General features: G+C 46.4%; 1 protein-coding gene across 1 annotated transcript in view; it reads left to right on the top strand.

Moving 5' to 3' along the window:
* The window catches only part of Ikbke (inhibitor of nuclear factor kappa B kinase subunit epsilon), a 29,067-nt gene extending 18,507 nt beyond the window's left edge, over positions 1 to 10,560 (top strand). The window contains 7 exon segments of the mRNA XM_021640136.2: positions 5,191 to 5,237; positions 5,487 to 5,496; positions 5,993 to 6,080; positions 7,275 to 7,371; positions 8,152 to 8,258; positions 8,407 to 8,478; positions 9,960 to 10,560. Of these exon segments, the coding sequence (XP_021495811.1) occupies positions 5,191 to 5,237; positions 5,487 to 5,496; positions 5,993 to 6,080; positions 7,275 to 7,371; positions 8,152 to 8,258; positions 8,407 to 8,478; positions 9,960 to 9,993 (455 nt within the window). The 3' untranslated portion in view covers positions 9,994 to 10,560.
* Positions 10,561 to 16,589: the final 6,029 nt, after the last annotated feature.

The following is a 16,589-nucleotide window of genomic DNA, read 5'->3' as shown; positions in this document are numbered from 1 at the left end:
TGTATACAAAAGACAAAAGGGCTGAGAAAGAAATTCGAGAAGCAACACCCTTCACAATAGGCACAAATGACATAAAGTACCTTGGTGTAACCCTAACCAAGCAAGTCAAAGACTTGTATGAAAAAAATTTCAAGTCTCTGAAGAAAGAATTAGAAGATATAAGAAGATGGAAAGATCTCCCAAGCTCATGGCTTGGCAGGATTAACATAGTAAAAATGGCCATCTTACCAAAAGCAATCTACAGATATAATGCAATTCCCATCAAATTGCCAACACAATTCTTTACAGACCTGGAAAGAAAAATTCTCAACTTCGTATGGAGTAACAAGAAACCCAGAATTGCAATCCTCTACAATAAAACAATCCTCTACAATAAAAGATCTTCTGGTGGTATCTCCATCCCTGATCTCAAGCTGTACTATAGAGCAACAGTTATAAAAACTGCATGGTACTGGCATAGAAACAGAATGCTGGATCAATGGAACTGAACAGAAGACCCAGAAATAAACCCACACACTTACGGACACCTGATTTTTTACAAAGATGCCAAAACCATACAATGGAAAAAAGATAGCATCTTCAGCAAACGGTGCTGGTCCAACTGGATGTCTACATGTAGAAAAATGAAAATAGATCCATACTTATCACCCTGCACAAAACTAAAGTCCAAGTGGATCAAAGACCTCAACATAAAACCAGACACATTAAATCGCCTAGAAAAAAAAAAGTGGGGAATATCCTAGAACTCATTGGTACAGGAGAAAACTTCCTGAACAGAACACTAACAGCACAGGCTCTGAGAGCAATAATCAATAAATGGGACCTCATGAAACTGAAAAGCTTCTGTAAAGCAAAGGACACCATCATCAAAACAAAGTGACTGCCTACAGATTGGGAAAGAATCATCACCAACCCTTTATCTGACAGAGGACTCATATCCAGTATATATAAAGAACTAAAGAAACTGAAAAGCAGCAAACCAAGTAATCCACTTAAAAAATGGGGAACAGAGCTAAACAGAGAATTCTCTGTAGAGGAATACTGAATGGCAGAGAAGCACTTAAAGAAATGCTCAACCTCATTAGCCATTAGGGAAATGCAAATCAAAACAACCCTGAGATTTCACCTTACACCCATCAGAATGGCCAAGATCATAAACTCAAGTGACAACACATGCTGGAGAGGTTGTGGAGAAAGGGGAACCCTTCCCCACTACTGGTGGGAATGTAAAGTTGTACAACCACTCTGGAAATCAATATGGTGCTTTTTCAAACAGTGTTTCCTCAAGATCCAGCCATACCACTCCTAGGTATATATCCAAAAGAGGCTCAAGTACACAAAAAGGACATTTGCTCAACCATGTTTGTAGCACCTTTATTTGTAATAGCCAGAAGCTGGAAACATCCCAGATGCCCCTCAACTGAAGAATGGATGCAGAAACTGTGGTACATCTATACAATGGAGTATTACTCAGCAATGAAAAATAATGAAATCATGAAATTTTCAGGTAAATGGTAGGACCTGGAAATGATCATCCTGAGTGAGTTGTCCCAGAAGCAAAAAGACACACACGGTATATACTCACTCATATAAACATACAACATAGAATAAACCCACTAAAATCTGTACATCTAAACAAACTAAGCAAAAGAGAGGACCCTAACTAAAATGTTCAATCCCCACCCTGAAAGGCAAAGAGGATGGACATTAGAAGAAAAAGAAAACAGGAAACAACCTAGGAACCTGCTACAGAGGGCCTCTGAAAGCCAGAAGAAGAAAACAGGAACCAACCTCGGAACATGCCACAGAGGGCCTCTGAAAGCCTCTGCAGTGCAGACTGTCAAAGCAGATGCTGAGCCTGATGGCCAACTGTCAGGCAGAGTGAATGGAATTTTATGTAAGAAGTGGGAAATAGTAAGAGCTGGAGAGAACAGGAACTCCACAAGGAGAGCAACAGAACAAGAAAATTTGAACACAGGGAACTTCCCAAAGACTCATACTCCAACCAAGGACTATTCATGGAGATAACCTAGAACCCTGACAATGCAGCCACTTCTGATGAGAACTGATAGACTAAGATCAGAAAGAAGGAGAGGAGGACCTCCCCTATCAGTGGACTTGGGGAGGGGCATGCATGCAGAAAGGGGGGGGAGGCGGAACCAGGAGGGGAGGAGGGAGGGGCTTATGGGGGGGATACAAAATGAATAAAGTGTAATTAATAAAAGTTAAATAAAAAATTAAAAAAAAGAGTCAGTTTGTCTGGGAACGTGGAATCAGAAGAAATTCCCTTTAGAATTCCTGGACTGAGAGATTTATTACGTTATCTTTAAATGTCCACAAAGACCATCTGGGCAGGAACAATACTTCACAGACTTAGGAATGGAAACCTGCTTGCCTGAGCTGGATGAGAGTGGAGTAAACAAGGTGAAGTTTGAACCTGGGAAGGGGTGGGGATGGAGCTGGGGAAGCCTGGATATAAAAACCCCAGTTATCTAGGGAGCTAATATGTCAGAGCTCACTCTGCCCCTGCCCTATGCTCCAAACATTTCCATGCCTTTCTCATTGCCTAATGCTCTTCTGGCCCCAGGGTAAGCTATAAAGCACTGTCACAAGAAACATAATTTCTAGCCACATGTGTAACTTAAGTTTTCTCACAGCCAATTTAAAAAAAAAAAGCAGGCAAAATTAATTTAATATATTTTATTGAAGTCAATATATCCTAATGTTATTTTGGCATATACTCAATATAAAAAAAAACCACTAAAGAGATGTTCTATGTGCCTTTTCATGCTAAATTTTCAGAAGCCCATGTTGTGTATTTTATACTTTATGTCTCCACCTAGAAGATGAGTGTTCAGTAAATGTTATAAGTTGTAACAAAATTAAAAAGCTGTATTTAGTGGAAAAGACATTTCACCCTGCTTCAGTTTTGAATTTTACATTAATTGAATACATTCAATTAAGAATCCAGGTCTTCAATCACCATGGCCACATGCCAGGTACTCCATAGCCACTTGTGTCTGGCAGTCATCAATGAGGACATAGAGATCTACAGAACATGTCCTCTCTCCTTTGGCTTTTGGCTTCCCTTGGAGTCTGACCTCAGAAGACATGGGGAAGGCAAGCCCTCCTGTCTCAGGGAGCAGCAGAACCTAGGGCTCAACTAAGGGTACCTAGCTGGCCAGTGCTGTGGTTTCAGGAGAAGGTTGGTCTACCTCCATGTCTGGAACACCATAATCCTGCCACCTAAGTTTTGAAGTATCACCTAGTTAGGTACCAACCTAAGGACTCAGTAGGGCCTTGAGTTATAGTGCTTATTTTAAAAAACAAAACAAAAACATATATGCACTGCCTAGCGTGGTGGTGCACAGCTTTGATCCCAGAGCTCAGGAGGGAGAGACAGGTGGATATCTGTGAGTTTCAGGTCAGCCTGGTCTACATAGTGAATTTGAGGCCAACCAAAGCTATGTAGAGAGAACCTGTCTCAAAAACAAACAAACAACAACAATCTTCCATGCATCACAGTTTTCTTGTTTTATAGGAAACTGAGGCACAGAATGGGTTGTTAGGTCACTTATGCTAGGTCCAGGCTTTTTTAACCATCCCATTTTACAGCCTCAAGAGTTTCCATATTTACTGCTCTTTCAAAGCACTGTGTTGAAAACAGGAATAATGGCCAGCACCTGGAGTGTTATGTGATGCCATTCTGGAAGGCTGCTTGAAGGTCTTCAGGTCACTCTCCCGTGATCCGCATAGGCATCCATGTGTGCATGTGACCATTACACAAGCCAAGTCACTTGCACACAGCTGCCTGGTAGTAGGAGAAAGGGCTGGGGCATGATCAGGTCCCTTGGCCTTCACAAGTTCAGGCTCAGGAAGTGGATCCTGCCACTGGGGTGTTAAGGTTATTTTTATAAAACTGTTTTTCTCTCTTAACCTGGCTATCACACAAATAACTTAGACTCTATTTGTTTAATAATAAGCCTCACAACACAATTTCTGAGCAGTTATGACTGTATTCTTAACCCTCTAAACTAATCTGGCTTCTTTCCAGAGTAAATTCCCTAGATACTTGCACTTTGTGGCTTTCCCTACTCCAACTCCTCTCCTGATGTTTTCTGGACCTCTTCCATGGCTGAATCCCCCATTTCCTCCTCTAACTTCTCCCCTGGCTGACACCTTTTCCCTGGTCAGTGATTGGCTGTAAGCTACTTTATTGGCATATCAGGGGACAATTGGAGAGCAGTGTTTACACAACACTAAGACAGGAGATTTTCAGAACAAGAATTGCAACTAGATATGGGGGTTACAGAAATGAGCATTTGAGTTATACAATAATTTTATGCCTACACTGGAATGAGAAAGTGGAAGGGCAAATCAGTTTCTTAATCAGTGGTCCTCAACCTTCCTAATGCTACAGCCCTTTAATACAGTTCCCCACATTGTAGTGACCCCAACCATAAAATTATTTTGTTGCTACTTCATAATTGTAATTATATTTAAATATCTGTGTTTTCCAATGGTCTTAGGTGACCCATATGAAAGGGGTCAGTCATCCCCAAAGAGGTAGCGGCGCACAGGTTGAGAGCCACTGCTCATAACCTCGGGATTACCACTCAGGGGACCTACATCCTCAAAGGCCAGCAGGAGGCAGTCTCCCCTCAGTGCATGACCTTTTAAGTCTTCAGGTGGTAGCTTCATGCAAGCAAGGATATGTCTAACCAAGTTGTTCCTTCTGAAAATAGTTTCTGGGGTGAGAGGGATGGATAGAAGGTAGTGACCTACCTGTGAGTCACCCTGGGGATGCCAGGTGGAAAGGGTAGTGGATGTAGGGTCACAGCTCCTTAGCACCTTTGAGGACCATTTCACCCAGCATTCCCTGTGTGCAGCATTTCCCAGGTTCTGATGTGCGGCGCACGCACGCGCGCGTGCGCACACACACACACACAGAGGGTTTGCCTCCCTCTGGAGCCCCATAGCATTTCTCCTTAGCTCCTTTGTCCCTAAATCATAACCAGTCATTCGATCACAACAATAATGTCATAGTTACTTGATGCTCCATTTCCTCATCCCCTCCTGGCTCTCCCAGACCTGAGATTCCATAAAATAGCCCCCACCCTAGGCTGCCTTCATCTTTTTAACTTCGTTGCTGAGTGATTGAGTGGTGACATCATTCCCATCTGCTTCCTTCAGGACTCATCTACAATGAGGAGCAGATCCACAAGCTGGAGAAGTGAGTGACCTTGTTTCCTGGCAGGCAGTGGGGGGAGGGAGGTCATCGGAATGGGGGATGGCATGAGTCTTCATTCCAGGAGGGGAATAGGGAAGCACTTTGACCCTTGGCCATGGCTGGGCAAATGGGACAACTATCCAAACCATGTTATATAGGGTCAGAGGAGGGACAATGCCCAGCTGAGTCAGAGGTTTCTCACAACCAACCTTAATGTAACTGGCTTTACTCCCAGCATGAAGAAGTCTGTTTGTAGGATTTTTCTCTCTAATTATTTTCACTGATGGGCTTCTTCCCACTCCCTGCTTTTGACCTTAGTGGGGACCATGTCTGGCTTCTCACAGATACTGTTTCCTGGATACCCACATCTTCCACAAGGCTATTTGGAGGTTTTTATCTCCCAGAGCTATCCCACTTCTAACTCCTGCACACATGCACACAAACACCCATGTTCACACTCATATACTCATGTGCTTTCTACAGCTGAGCCTCCTTACTCCTCCCAGGGATAAGGTTGAGAGTATATGCATTCACTGGCCACCATATCAACCTCCCCTGTTCCTTATTGGTACATGTGGCTTTGCTGGCCTCTGGGCTTTCCAACCCTAGTGTGTGGCCATCCACTCTTCCCTGAGATACGCCCCTGCTGTGAGCTCAGAGGCTGGCATATGTGACAGGCAGTGGCAAAAGGGCTAACTCTGCAGGTAGGTGGCTCTAGCTGCTCACTTCTAGACCATGTGGTCTCTGTTCTTCCAGGGTAAAATTTAGCCAAGAGGCTCCTGCAGGTGTTCCAGGAGGAGTGTGTGCAGAAGTATCAGGTGTTGCTGGTCACACACGGCAAGCAGATAAGGTAAACGGCCTGGCCCTTCCTCTGTGCTCACAGAGCCTCGGCTGGCCCAGCTCTTTCAGAGGGCACTGGGTTCTGCCAGGCCTGAGTAAGAGATGAGCTAGGAAGAAGTGAAGAAATGGTGGGCCAGGCAGTCTGCTGGGTGATATCTACAAATACGCTTAGTTGTTTCCCCAGTGTTTACACAGCAAATGTTAGCACCTCCTTTGTCAGATGAGGGGACTGGGGCTCAAAGAACTGGTGTCTTCTTAATTTCACTGAGCTAAAAAATAGTACACTAAGGACTAGAACATGGGCGAAGGTGTCCCTAACATCTGGATTTCACCTGCTGTTCCTGTCTGTTATGATGGGTCTCTTCTCTCCAGGAAGGCTCCCCTAGGGAAGAAGAGAAACAGCTAAGCTTCAAGTAGGCAGGAAAGCCAGGCTAGGCTTCCATACCCTCCCTCACACTATTCCCAAGTTTGGGACTGTTTTTCTAACAGGCCCATGGTCTCCTAGTATACTTTCCTGGGACCCCTGAGAAGAAAGGTCAGTTTCCTGAGTGCTATGTGGCCTGTGGGCTTGTCATGGGGCCAGTGTTCTTTCCACCCTCACATTTGAATACAATGCCTGACAACCCCAACAGGTCTGATTTGACTTCCTTGACAGATCTTAGATATCAGGAGTTTAAGAGCTATCCCCAATAATTCTAATGTGAATTCAGAGTTGAAAACAAATTGGCTTAATGGACCTATGACTTGATATCCTCTGTGCAAGGGGAAATGTCCCCACTTGTCCTCTTAATGGAGAGAATTCTCAAGTTTTGCCCTTACTTTGTTAGGAAATGGAAGCATGGCCACTCCTCACATAAGTGCTCTAGTGTGGACTGTCATTACTCAAAGCAATGCACTAGCCAGGACTGTCATCTGTCTCTCAAGCCTTACCTGGCTCAGTGCTACCGACAGCCATTTGTGTGACCAAGCTGCATTTACATGGGTATTGTTATTGATTCCTCCCCTGGCTCTGTTGGGATTCTCTCAGTTCCCTCTGGAGCAACTGTCTGCAGCATGGCAGGCAGGAGAGGTTAGTGAGACCCAGAAGGACAGAGTCATAAAGGGAACTCAATGCTTAGGTACCCATGGTGAGCTGACGACAGCTGGGAAGTCCCAGCAATGGAGAGCCATGTCCTTCCTGCTCTAATCTCATTCTTTACTTAAGGCAGGTTCAGAAGGCCCAGAACCACCTGCACCTCATTGGCTGCTCTGTGGCTGCCTATAACTCAGAGGCCTGGGAAGCTCAGGAGAGCCTGAGTAAGGTGTGGGTGCTTTGGGGACACTAGGGGCTGCTGAGGGGAGGGGCATTTGGATCACTTCCTGCCAGTGTACAGAGAAGCCTTGACCAAACTCAGGGATGCCCATGAGGGTTGGAGGTCTCTGACCCACAAATGTGCCCCAAGATAGAAACATTCCTAGTCATTTCAGACTGAGGGTCACTGTAAGCAAGGGCTCTCTGTCTGCTGGGACATCTTCCTCAGGTTCTGTCCAGCCTGGAGGTCCCAAGGCTGCTCTTGAGAGGTTACATGAGCTACCCTTGGCCTTCTGATTTATTCTCTGCCAAGGCAGCTGTCTAGCTGGCCACAGGGAATACAGGGGGAGCTTCTAGGGGATGGATACATGTGGCTTCCAGCATCTGACTAGCCAGGAACAGCATCTATCCCAAACTGTGGCTTATACTGTGTCATGAGTGGTTTAGGTTAGACCCAAAGGGGAACTTGGCAGACTGAATCATTCAGTTCAGTACAGATGAAGGAAAGCAGCTACACCAGTGGGACTCCCAGGATGGGAAGGAATGGCATGTTGAAAAGACTGGATAGTAGAGGCAGGCAGACCTCTATGAGTTCGAGGCTAGCCTGGTCTACAAAGCAAGTCCAGGGCAGCCAAGGCTCCACAGAGAAACTCTGTCTTGAAAACAAAAAAGACTGGATAGTTCTGGGGAGACAGAGTGAGGGCAGATATGTTACCTTCCTCAGCATATCCGCTACCCAGCCACACATGAGCTGACAGCACCTTCCTGACTAACCCATGGCTTCCCTCAGATCTTTGATCAGCTCCTTCTGGACAGAGCTTCTGGACAGGGGGCTCAGGTCTCACCACAATCCATGGCTCCACATCCCAGCCCTGATTCAAAGGACTTGGTCTTTCAGTAAGTGCTGGAGAGTTGTGGGGTAGAAAGGTGCTGAGGCCAACAACACATTTGCTTTACCCCAAAGAGGCTGCTCCATGGCCTCTGCAAGAGGGCTCTGGGCCTAGTGGCCTGGGCCTCAGCCACCTCTTTCTTTTTCCTTGGACAGAGTGCAGGAGCTTTGTAATGATATGAAGCTATTGGCCTTTGATCTCCAGGACAACAACTGCCTCATCGAATGGTAAGCATCTACCAGGTCAGGGGAGTGCTGTGTCCTCCCTGCTGCCAGGCTGCAGGGAGCAGAGTCCCTGGGTTCTCCAGACAGGATCCATGGTACTTGCTGATTCTCTAAGCAACCATGCTTGAGTGTAAGATCTTATCCACAGAGAGGGCACCATCTTGAGGAGGTATGGGTTTTGCTCACAGGGCCTGAAGCTACCTAGCCTCAGTACATCAGAGTGAGGCTTGGAGACAAGTGGACTTTTGGTTAGAGTTCTGCACTGAATGTGGGCTCTTGCACATGATCCCTGGGATCTTCGCATGTGTTCTTGGAGTGGATGCCACTATGTCTCCCCCTGAAACCACAGCACAGACAAACTGACATTTTTCCCCAAAGTCTGTCTCCTGAGCCATAGGATCTATCCTTCCCAACTGCTCTCAGAGTGCCCAGGCTGGTGCATCTCTAGATAGTACCCTCTCCTTGGTGGGTAGGGACCAGCAGCAGTGCTCAGGCTTTGGGATTCTAATACCAGGATTGCCAGCTGCTCCAATGACTCAGGAGCACATTTACAGAACAGGTCTGCTCTGTAGCAGTCCCACTTTATAAAGCATGTTTGTTGTTTGTTTGATACAGGGTCTCATTGTGTAGCCCTGGCTGTTCTTAGACCAGGCCTCAAAATCAGATCCATCAGCCTCTACTTTCCAAGAGATGGAATTAAAAACATTCACCACTATGCCCACCTTGGCACGGGCTTTTTAAAAGCCACAAAGCCAGCTCCCAGAGGCTCCCCTCTTCCAAAACAGCCACACTTCCTAATCCTTCTCAAATAGTTCTACCTAGTAGGGATCAAATATTCAAACACACTGGAGATTTTTGTCATTCAGACCACCACATGCTATTTTGAGACATTGGAATTGGGGTTAGGAGGTAGGCAACCAGTAGATCCTGTAACTTGTCCCAGTTTAGGAGGGTTCCTTTGGCAGGGGGATGGGGGGCACATCTGCTCCCAGTTTCATTCCAGCTCAAAGAGAATCTATCTCCTCCACAGCCTCTGTCCTCTTGAGCAGGAAGTTCTAATCATTAATGCCAACATAAATCTTTCTTGCTGTGATTTATAGTCTATTTACAAACATCTCAGAACTTTGCTTTAGTAAATTTGCACTTCCGCATTCAGACCTGCAGCCAAAGAGCCTAATGAACCAATCTGGACCCCTTTCTGGCCTCCCAGAGTATCTTCACATTAAAACAATGGTGCTTCTAAAAGTGCAGGGTTTCTGGGCACTGCACTAGAGACCCTGATCGAGGCCTAGGCTAGGGGCCTTTTAAGCTCTCCAGGTGATTCCAGAGCGGAGATGAAAAGCAGAAGGCAGTGTCTGGGGACAAGCATCCTACAGGAAGAGAGCTAGGGAACTGAGGAGCTGATGGCTGCATGCTCCTGAACGTTGGTGGCCCTGGGGTACTGTCTTCAGTTGTGCCACTCTGACCTGTGCTTTTCCTTTCAGGCTACACAGAGTCCCATCAGCACCAGATGTCTGAGCTTTCTGGGAATACACAAGGCACAAGGGTACATTAGAACCACTCATACTATACCCCTACACTGTGAGACCAAATTCAGGGCAAGTTCTGGTCCCATCTCACCAGCCTACCTCCCTCTTGGCCACTGGCCAACAAAGTAGCAGTACTTTTGAAAGAATCAGACTAACTTTGTAACTTATGTTTCTTTTAATTGCCTTATAACTTATATTTTCAAGTTTTAGGCCCATGTTAATTAAAGCCTCTTAGTGCTTCTCCAGAGAACAGAGGAATGTAAAAGTTCCTGACATTAGCCATCTGTAAGGACAGGATAAGGAAGAGAACAAGCAGAGATATCTACTAAGTGGAGAGAAATTCACTGGCTGGTCAGCGCCTATGAGATAAACTTTGTTTAGAAACTGGGCCAAATGGCCCCAATCCTTCTCCTGAATAGCTCCTGACCTTTGACCCAAAGCCTATAGCCCCCACTCCTCAGAACAGACGTGGGATGAGTTAATCACTCTCCCACCTTTAACTGCAGCTATATCTCATATGGCAGGAAATTCCAAACTGACTTGAAGATCAGATATTCCCCAGATATTTACGACAGGGCTGACCAATTATTTTAAAAGTTAAATACCTCATCCAATCCTGAATTGCCAAGACTGCAACCTCTAAAAATTCCCGTGCCTTGTCCTTGTCCTTTAAAAACCCAAGGCCTTTGTCTCCCAATGCCACTCCTTGGTGAACAGCAGGGGTGACCCCATTGAGCAATGGTCAAAATAAACCTCTTGCGATTTTGCATCAATGAGATCCGTCTCCTGAGTTTTCTTCATCCCTTCTAGAAATTAGGCTTATGCTGGGCCTAACACTTTGACTGCCTGTCCTCTTGGGAAACAGGCTGGGACAGCACCTACAGGAGAAAGCGTGCAGCTACCACTGCCTTATCCAGCAGACACCAAGACTCTTCTTCCTCATCCAGGCCTGGAGGTCTGAACTCAGGTGGGCCTTGGGAAGAAAAGGCTCAACCCTTTCACATTCTGCACTTCCCAGGGACGAGCAGGCTTCTCCTGGTGCTTCTTCAGGGTACTGGATCAGAGGACTTAATCTTCATGGTTTCCTGTTGAATATAGCAGGCTGTTTCCTGAGGGTCCCCATTCCTGGCCACAGGCAACTCATAAACTGCCCCTCTGTGCTTGGTCTTAATGCACCTGCGTTTGAAAAAAATAAGTAGTTGAGGCCAACTACTGGTACTTTGGGGATTCCCCCTTTGCCTTCCCTCCCTAAGGCACCCCTTAGTTCTGAGAAACAACTGGTCAGTATAAACAAGTAGCCATGCCAAGTGGACAGGTGTTGGAAGCCAGAGTTCTAAGCAGAAAGCAGGTTCGCACCTTCAGAAATAAAATCAATGCACTGCCTTTTCTGTTTTCCCTCAGCTATGGAACCTGAAGGAGAAGGGGTGGGAAAGCCCTGAGGTCTGGGAGGGGGCCTCTCCAGAGAAGCATTGGAAAATGGAACAGAGTGTTCATTTCCTGGTCCCCACCTTTTCCCCAGAGGGTTCTGATTTTAGGGAAGATGACCTCTCCCTAAAAGATCTCCCTTTTCCTGCCCTGTCATTTAGGGACCACATAAGGAGCCTGGATGGGGGTTGGGAGGAGTTTGCTTTTTTTTTTTTTTTTTTTTTTTAACTCCCAGCCTACCATCTAATCATCTTCTGATTTCCCTGATCCTTATCACTGTTCACAATCTAGGCTATGTCTAAAATGTTTGAGGACCACTGTAGAGCTTTCCTTTATTGAGCCTAGAAGCTAGAGGGGCATCTGGGTAAAGCACCATAGTTTGTGCAAACTGCTTACAAACTGTTACTTCTCTACCCTTCCTTCAGCCAACACAGTAAGGTGGCTTCTGTAGGAGAGGAAGGCGAATAAGAACCCCCACTGCATGCTTTGAAGCATGAGACAGTTCAGTGATTGACCAAAATAGACCTTGTCTTCATGAAAGTCTCCCCATCCCTGGAGAGTGCTCTCCCTAATGACCCAGCAGGGCCAGGAGTGAGGAAGGCAGAGTCCTAGAGTGATGTCTATAGAAAGAGCAGCCCAGGGAGAGAGGTCAGACAGAGCCTAACTGCTTAGATTAGGCCCTGTTCCTTCATGTATTCTCTCTGAGCCTTAAGCCCATGGACCCAAGTTCTGCCCTGATAGCCCTTCCAGCATGCTTTCTGGGAGCGATTCAGGCCAGCTTTTGCTCATCAGTAGCCCAGCAGTGGGTTTTTCCCAGAAGCTCAGAACCCACATGTTTAGTGGAGCACAGCAAAAGAGCCAGGGGATCCTGTGGAGCCAGATGCAGATGTTTGGGAGGTAACACAATCCAGTGCCTGATCTCCGGAGCATGCCCGCAAGTTGAGGAACATCCTCAAAACCTTCAGCTGACCAGGGTGGTTAAACTGCTAATGTAGTTTCTAGTTCCTTTCAGAAGAATGTAAATAGCCATTGCCCACAACCAGAGGCACCGATAAGAGCCCCAGGTGTCTGAAGATCGTTGAAATTGCCCCTCTGTTCCCTGCATCAATTCCTTAAAATGAAAATAATCCAGTCAGTTCATCAGGTGCAAACTGAGAAGGTCAGGCTCCTGCCAGCTACTAAAGCTACCAGGGTGACAAGGACACTGACTGGCACTGAGGAGCTAGGCCCTGGGGAAAGGCAGTCATGGGACAGTTTCCTTCAGTGTTGTGATTGGAATGCACAGCTCAGATGAAGCAGGAGTCTCCCTTCTTGCTGGGCAGGGTGGCTAGAGATGACTGGGAGCATGTCACTTGGGAGCAGATGATCCCAAAGTAGACTCTTAGGGAGCATGTGAGAGGCTTGGAACACACGGGGCAGAAGCACAGGCATGAATTTCTGCATTCCTTAGCTGTAGGCTGAAGTAGGAAGTTTGGAAAGGGAGGAGCCAGCCCCAAAGGTCAGGGCTGGAATGTGGGCTTTGTTTTAAGGAACCCGACAGGTTTTAAGTCAAGTCCAACTGGTATGTAAAGATACCATTCTTCAGTGCCAGTGTGGAGGGTGGAAAGTCATGCACAATGCTCTCTGTACTCCTTCCTCAACCCGTACCTCACTGGCACTGAGGTCCTTGTGCTGGGAAGCAGAGGTGCAACCACTATGAGTCTCAGGTTGAGCAAAGGGCTCAGATTTTTGCAGACATCTGGAAAGGTGCCCCATTGCATTTAGATGTACCTGGGCACCCTCTGAGAATAGACTAGCTTAAGTTAGAGTTCTTAGGAGTGTGAAGGGCCGTCCCAGCTCCTCAGGCCAGAGCACAGGCAGCTGGGAAGAGGGAGGAGACTAGAGCTTCCTTCCATGCCTTGGTGCTGTAGGTCTGTGTAGCAGGTCTTTAAGGCTCCAGTTTGCTCTTGGAGAGTAGTATCTGTTTAGAAACACAATTCCAGGGCCCCACCCAACATCTGAATCCAAGTGGCTGGGGAAGGATGTGGCCCAGGAATCTGTGTTACTGGTGTGCTTCCTTGGTGAGGCAGAGTTTATAATGACCCATGAATGGACCCTGGAATGGGGACCTCACCCTGCCCCTCCTGGACAGCTCAATCTAGGGAATGAGTCTATGGATTTCAGTGGCCTGGCTGCTTTCCTTCAGCATCTGCCTTTTGCTTTTCTGTGGCTCCTCTCTTCAGCACCGATGCATTAGTGGGTACTGTTCTTAGCTGTTTAGAAAACCCTTCTGAAACACTCCAACAATTTCAGTCCTGTCTTTAAAGTTAAAGGTTTTGTTGTTTGTTTTAAGATAGAGTCTGTACGGCCTGGCTCAGACTGTCACTTATCAGGCAGGAAGGATCCTGAGTGGGTGTCTTAGTTGCTGTCTATTGCTGTGAAGAGACACCATGACCAAGGCTACTCTTTCTTACTTAAGCATTTAATTTGGGGGCTGGCTTACAGTTTCAGAGGGTCAGTCCATTATCATCATGGCGGGGGAGCTTGGTGGCAAGCATAGTGCTGGAGAAGCAGTGAGAGCTTTACATCTTGATCCACATGCAGGAGACAGGAGGGAGAGGGGGAGAGGGAGACTGGGTCTGGTATGGGCTTTTGAAACCTCCAAACCCACCCCTGTGACACACCTCCTTCAACTAGGCCCCACCTCCTGATCCTTTCCAATAAACATATGAGCCTATGGGGGCCATTCTCACTCAAAGCACCACAGTGGGCAACCCTAGTGGGAAAGGTTATGATCTGGGCCAGGGTCACCCAAAGGTACTTCCTGTTTTTAGGCTGACAAGTCAGAATAACTGCCTTTTAGAGCCTTAGTTTCCCATACTTCCCTCACCAGACAGAGTGGGAGGCAGAAGAGATGGGAGGGAGGGAAGGAAAGAGGAAGAAGGGAGGAAAGAAGGGGAGAGATAGAAAGGAAGGAGTGGGAGTGGCAGGGAAGGAGAGAGAAATGGAAAAACACCAAGGGGAGCAGAAATGAGGGCATCAGAGAGACAGAAGGGGCTAATGGTGGATGGAGTGGGGCTGAAGTGGGGTAGGGACAGCCCATGATGTCTTCGAAGCCACTCTGTGCTTGTTAATCTGTCCTAACCTCAGTCTGAGGCTTGCTGCCACTACACCAGACCTACTCCTGGAATATAAGGGCTTGTGGCTTGTAGCCTCTCCTTTGGCTAAAGGATAAAAGCCACTGACAAATATGTTTGGAATATCTGACTTTTTCCAGTGTAGGAAAAATAAAACAAAACGAAACTGTATGCACACATATAATCCAGCCTATCACAAGTTTGGCTGTAGCACAGGGTGGAAAAATTGCACATTTCAGATGCAGAGGGAGGAGATACCATGAAGCTGGTACCCCAGCCTAATAGTAACACTTTTCAGGAGCACCCCTACACACACACACACACACACACACACACACACTCACACACACACTTTTTGTCCTTAAGTACTGTCAAGGACAGAGAAAAATGCTCTGGAGAGTATAAGCATTTGGTGACATGTTTGGTGGAAAGAGAGAACACATCCCACTCCCCTGTAAGCTGTCCTATGACCTCTGCTCACAAACAAAATAAGCAAAAAAAAAAAAAAATTAAGTCATGCCAAAGAATGGACATGGAGCTTGTCCATCTCTCAGTCCTGACTAGTCAGAGCATCTAGATACAGCAAATTCACCACAGTGCTCAGCACTTTGGAGGATGACTCAAGCTGCCAAGTCCCCTCCTCTTCCCCTCTAGCCCTAAAGATCTTAGGGTATCTTCCATTATCCCTAGAGCATCAGTTAATGTCCTTCATTTCTATAGCTTAAAAGAAAAACACATGTTTTGAACTAGACATTGGTTATAAGGCTACAACTGAGCTCACTCCACTGGACCAACACCAGTACCTCCTATTTGTCCTGCATAGAAAAGGGGTCAGAAAGACCAACAAGACCCAAGGGAGGGAGACAAATCAAAGGCCACCTGCAGCTCCCATTAGGATGATGGTGATGGTAGAGATACAGATGGAGTGATGGTTGGGTGACCCTGGGATGACCCTGAGATGCAGGACCTGACAACTGGACCTGACCAAGGAAGTAGAGTGCTATCAAAATAGGAAGAAAACTGGATAAGGATTCTGACTCTTTGATGCACCTATATTCGGATCAGGATTTTATCCACTGCCTCTTCCCACTCCATCAGGCACTGCAAAGGCCAGTATGTGGATTTGGGTGGTCTGGAATCCAGACTAGGACCTATGCTTGTGCCAGTCACATGATCCTGTGCCTTGGTTTCTAAATCTGTAAAATGGGAACACTGGCCATTTCACAGTTTACAAGAGACCTTCACAGATCTGTTATTCTCTAGCAATATGAGGTGTCCCTGGCCCACACTGAAAGTTGCAAGCAAGAACCTCTTCTTGTGGAGACTGAGCCTCAAATGTTATAGAGGAATCACACAATTTTTCTTACCACTGCTTCAGACCTATTTTCTGTGGTCCATGTGTCATATTAATAAAAATCTCTTATAAAATATAGGCTAGTGGTAGAACATCATGCTGGGAACTTCTGAACACATTTATATTCGTGTTTGCTGATTTCTTATGCTGGAACACTGTTGTTCACAAACAACAGTGTTTTTGTTTTTTTTCTCCATGTAAGCTAGGTTTAAGTGAATCTAGGAAAGACCTTTTCTGTCTAATCCAGTGGTTCTCAACCTGTGGGTTGCAACCCCCAAAAGACCATTGGGAAAAAGCAGATATTTAAATTACAATCCCAGCACTCAAGGAGGCAGAGGCAGGCTGATGGCTGTGGATTTGAGGCCAGCGTGGTCTACAAAGAGAGTCCAGGACAATCAAGGCTACACAGATCAGTGCTGACTGCCAGCTACCCCCAGCCCTTTTCCGACTCTGAGCTCATGGTGAGCTTCCACTCCTGGCTCTCCTTGTGTAGGGTGGTCTGTGACTTGTGAATGGAAGTGACAAAGATTTATAAGTGCCAGTGAGGATCATCAAGGCTTTCTTGATTTCCTTCTGGCACAGTGACTGGCGATATTAGATATGGTGTCTGGGATCTTCATGAGTCCCTGAGTGACTTTTATGGGAGTGCCCTGCCATCCAGCACAGAACATGTAGTATGAGTGAGAAAGA

This window comes from Meriones unguiculatus, chromosome 18 (genome assembly GCF_030254825.1).
Source record: "Meriones unguiculatus strain TT.TT164.6M chromosome 18, Bangor_MerUng_6.1, whole genome shotgun sequence".
Classification (NCBI taxonomy): domain Eukaryota; kingdom Metazoa; phylum Chordata; class Mammalia; order Rodentia; family Muridae; genus Meriones; species Meriones unguiculatus.
Note: the sequence above shows the minus strand (reverse complement) of the source record. Positions and strands in the feature narration are given on the sequence as shown.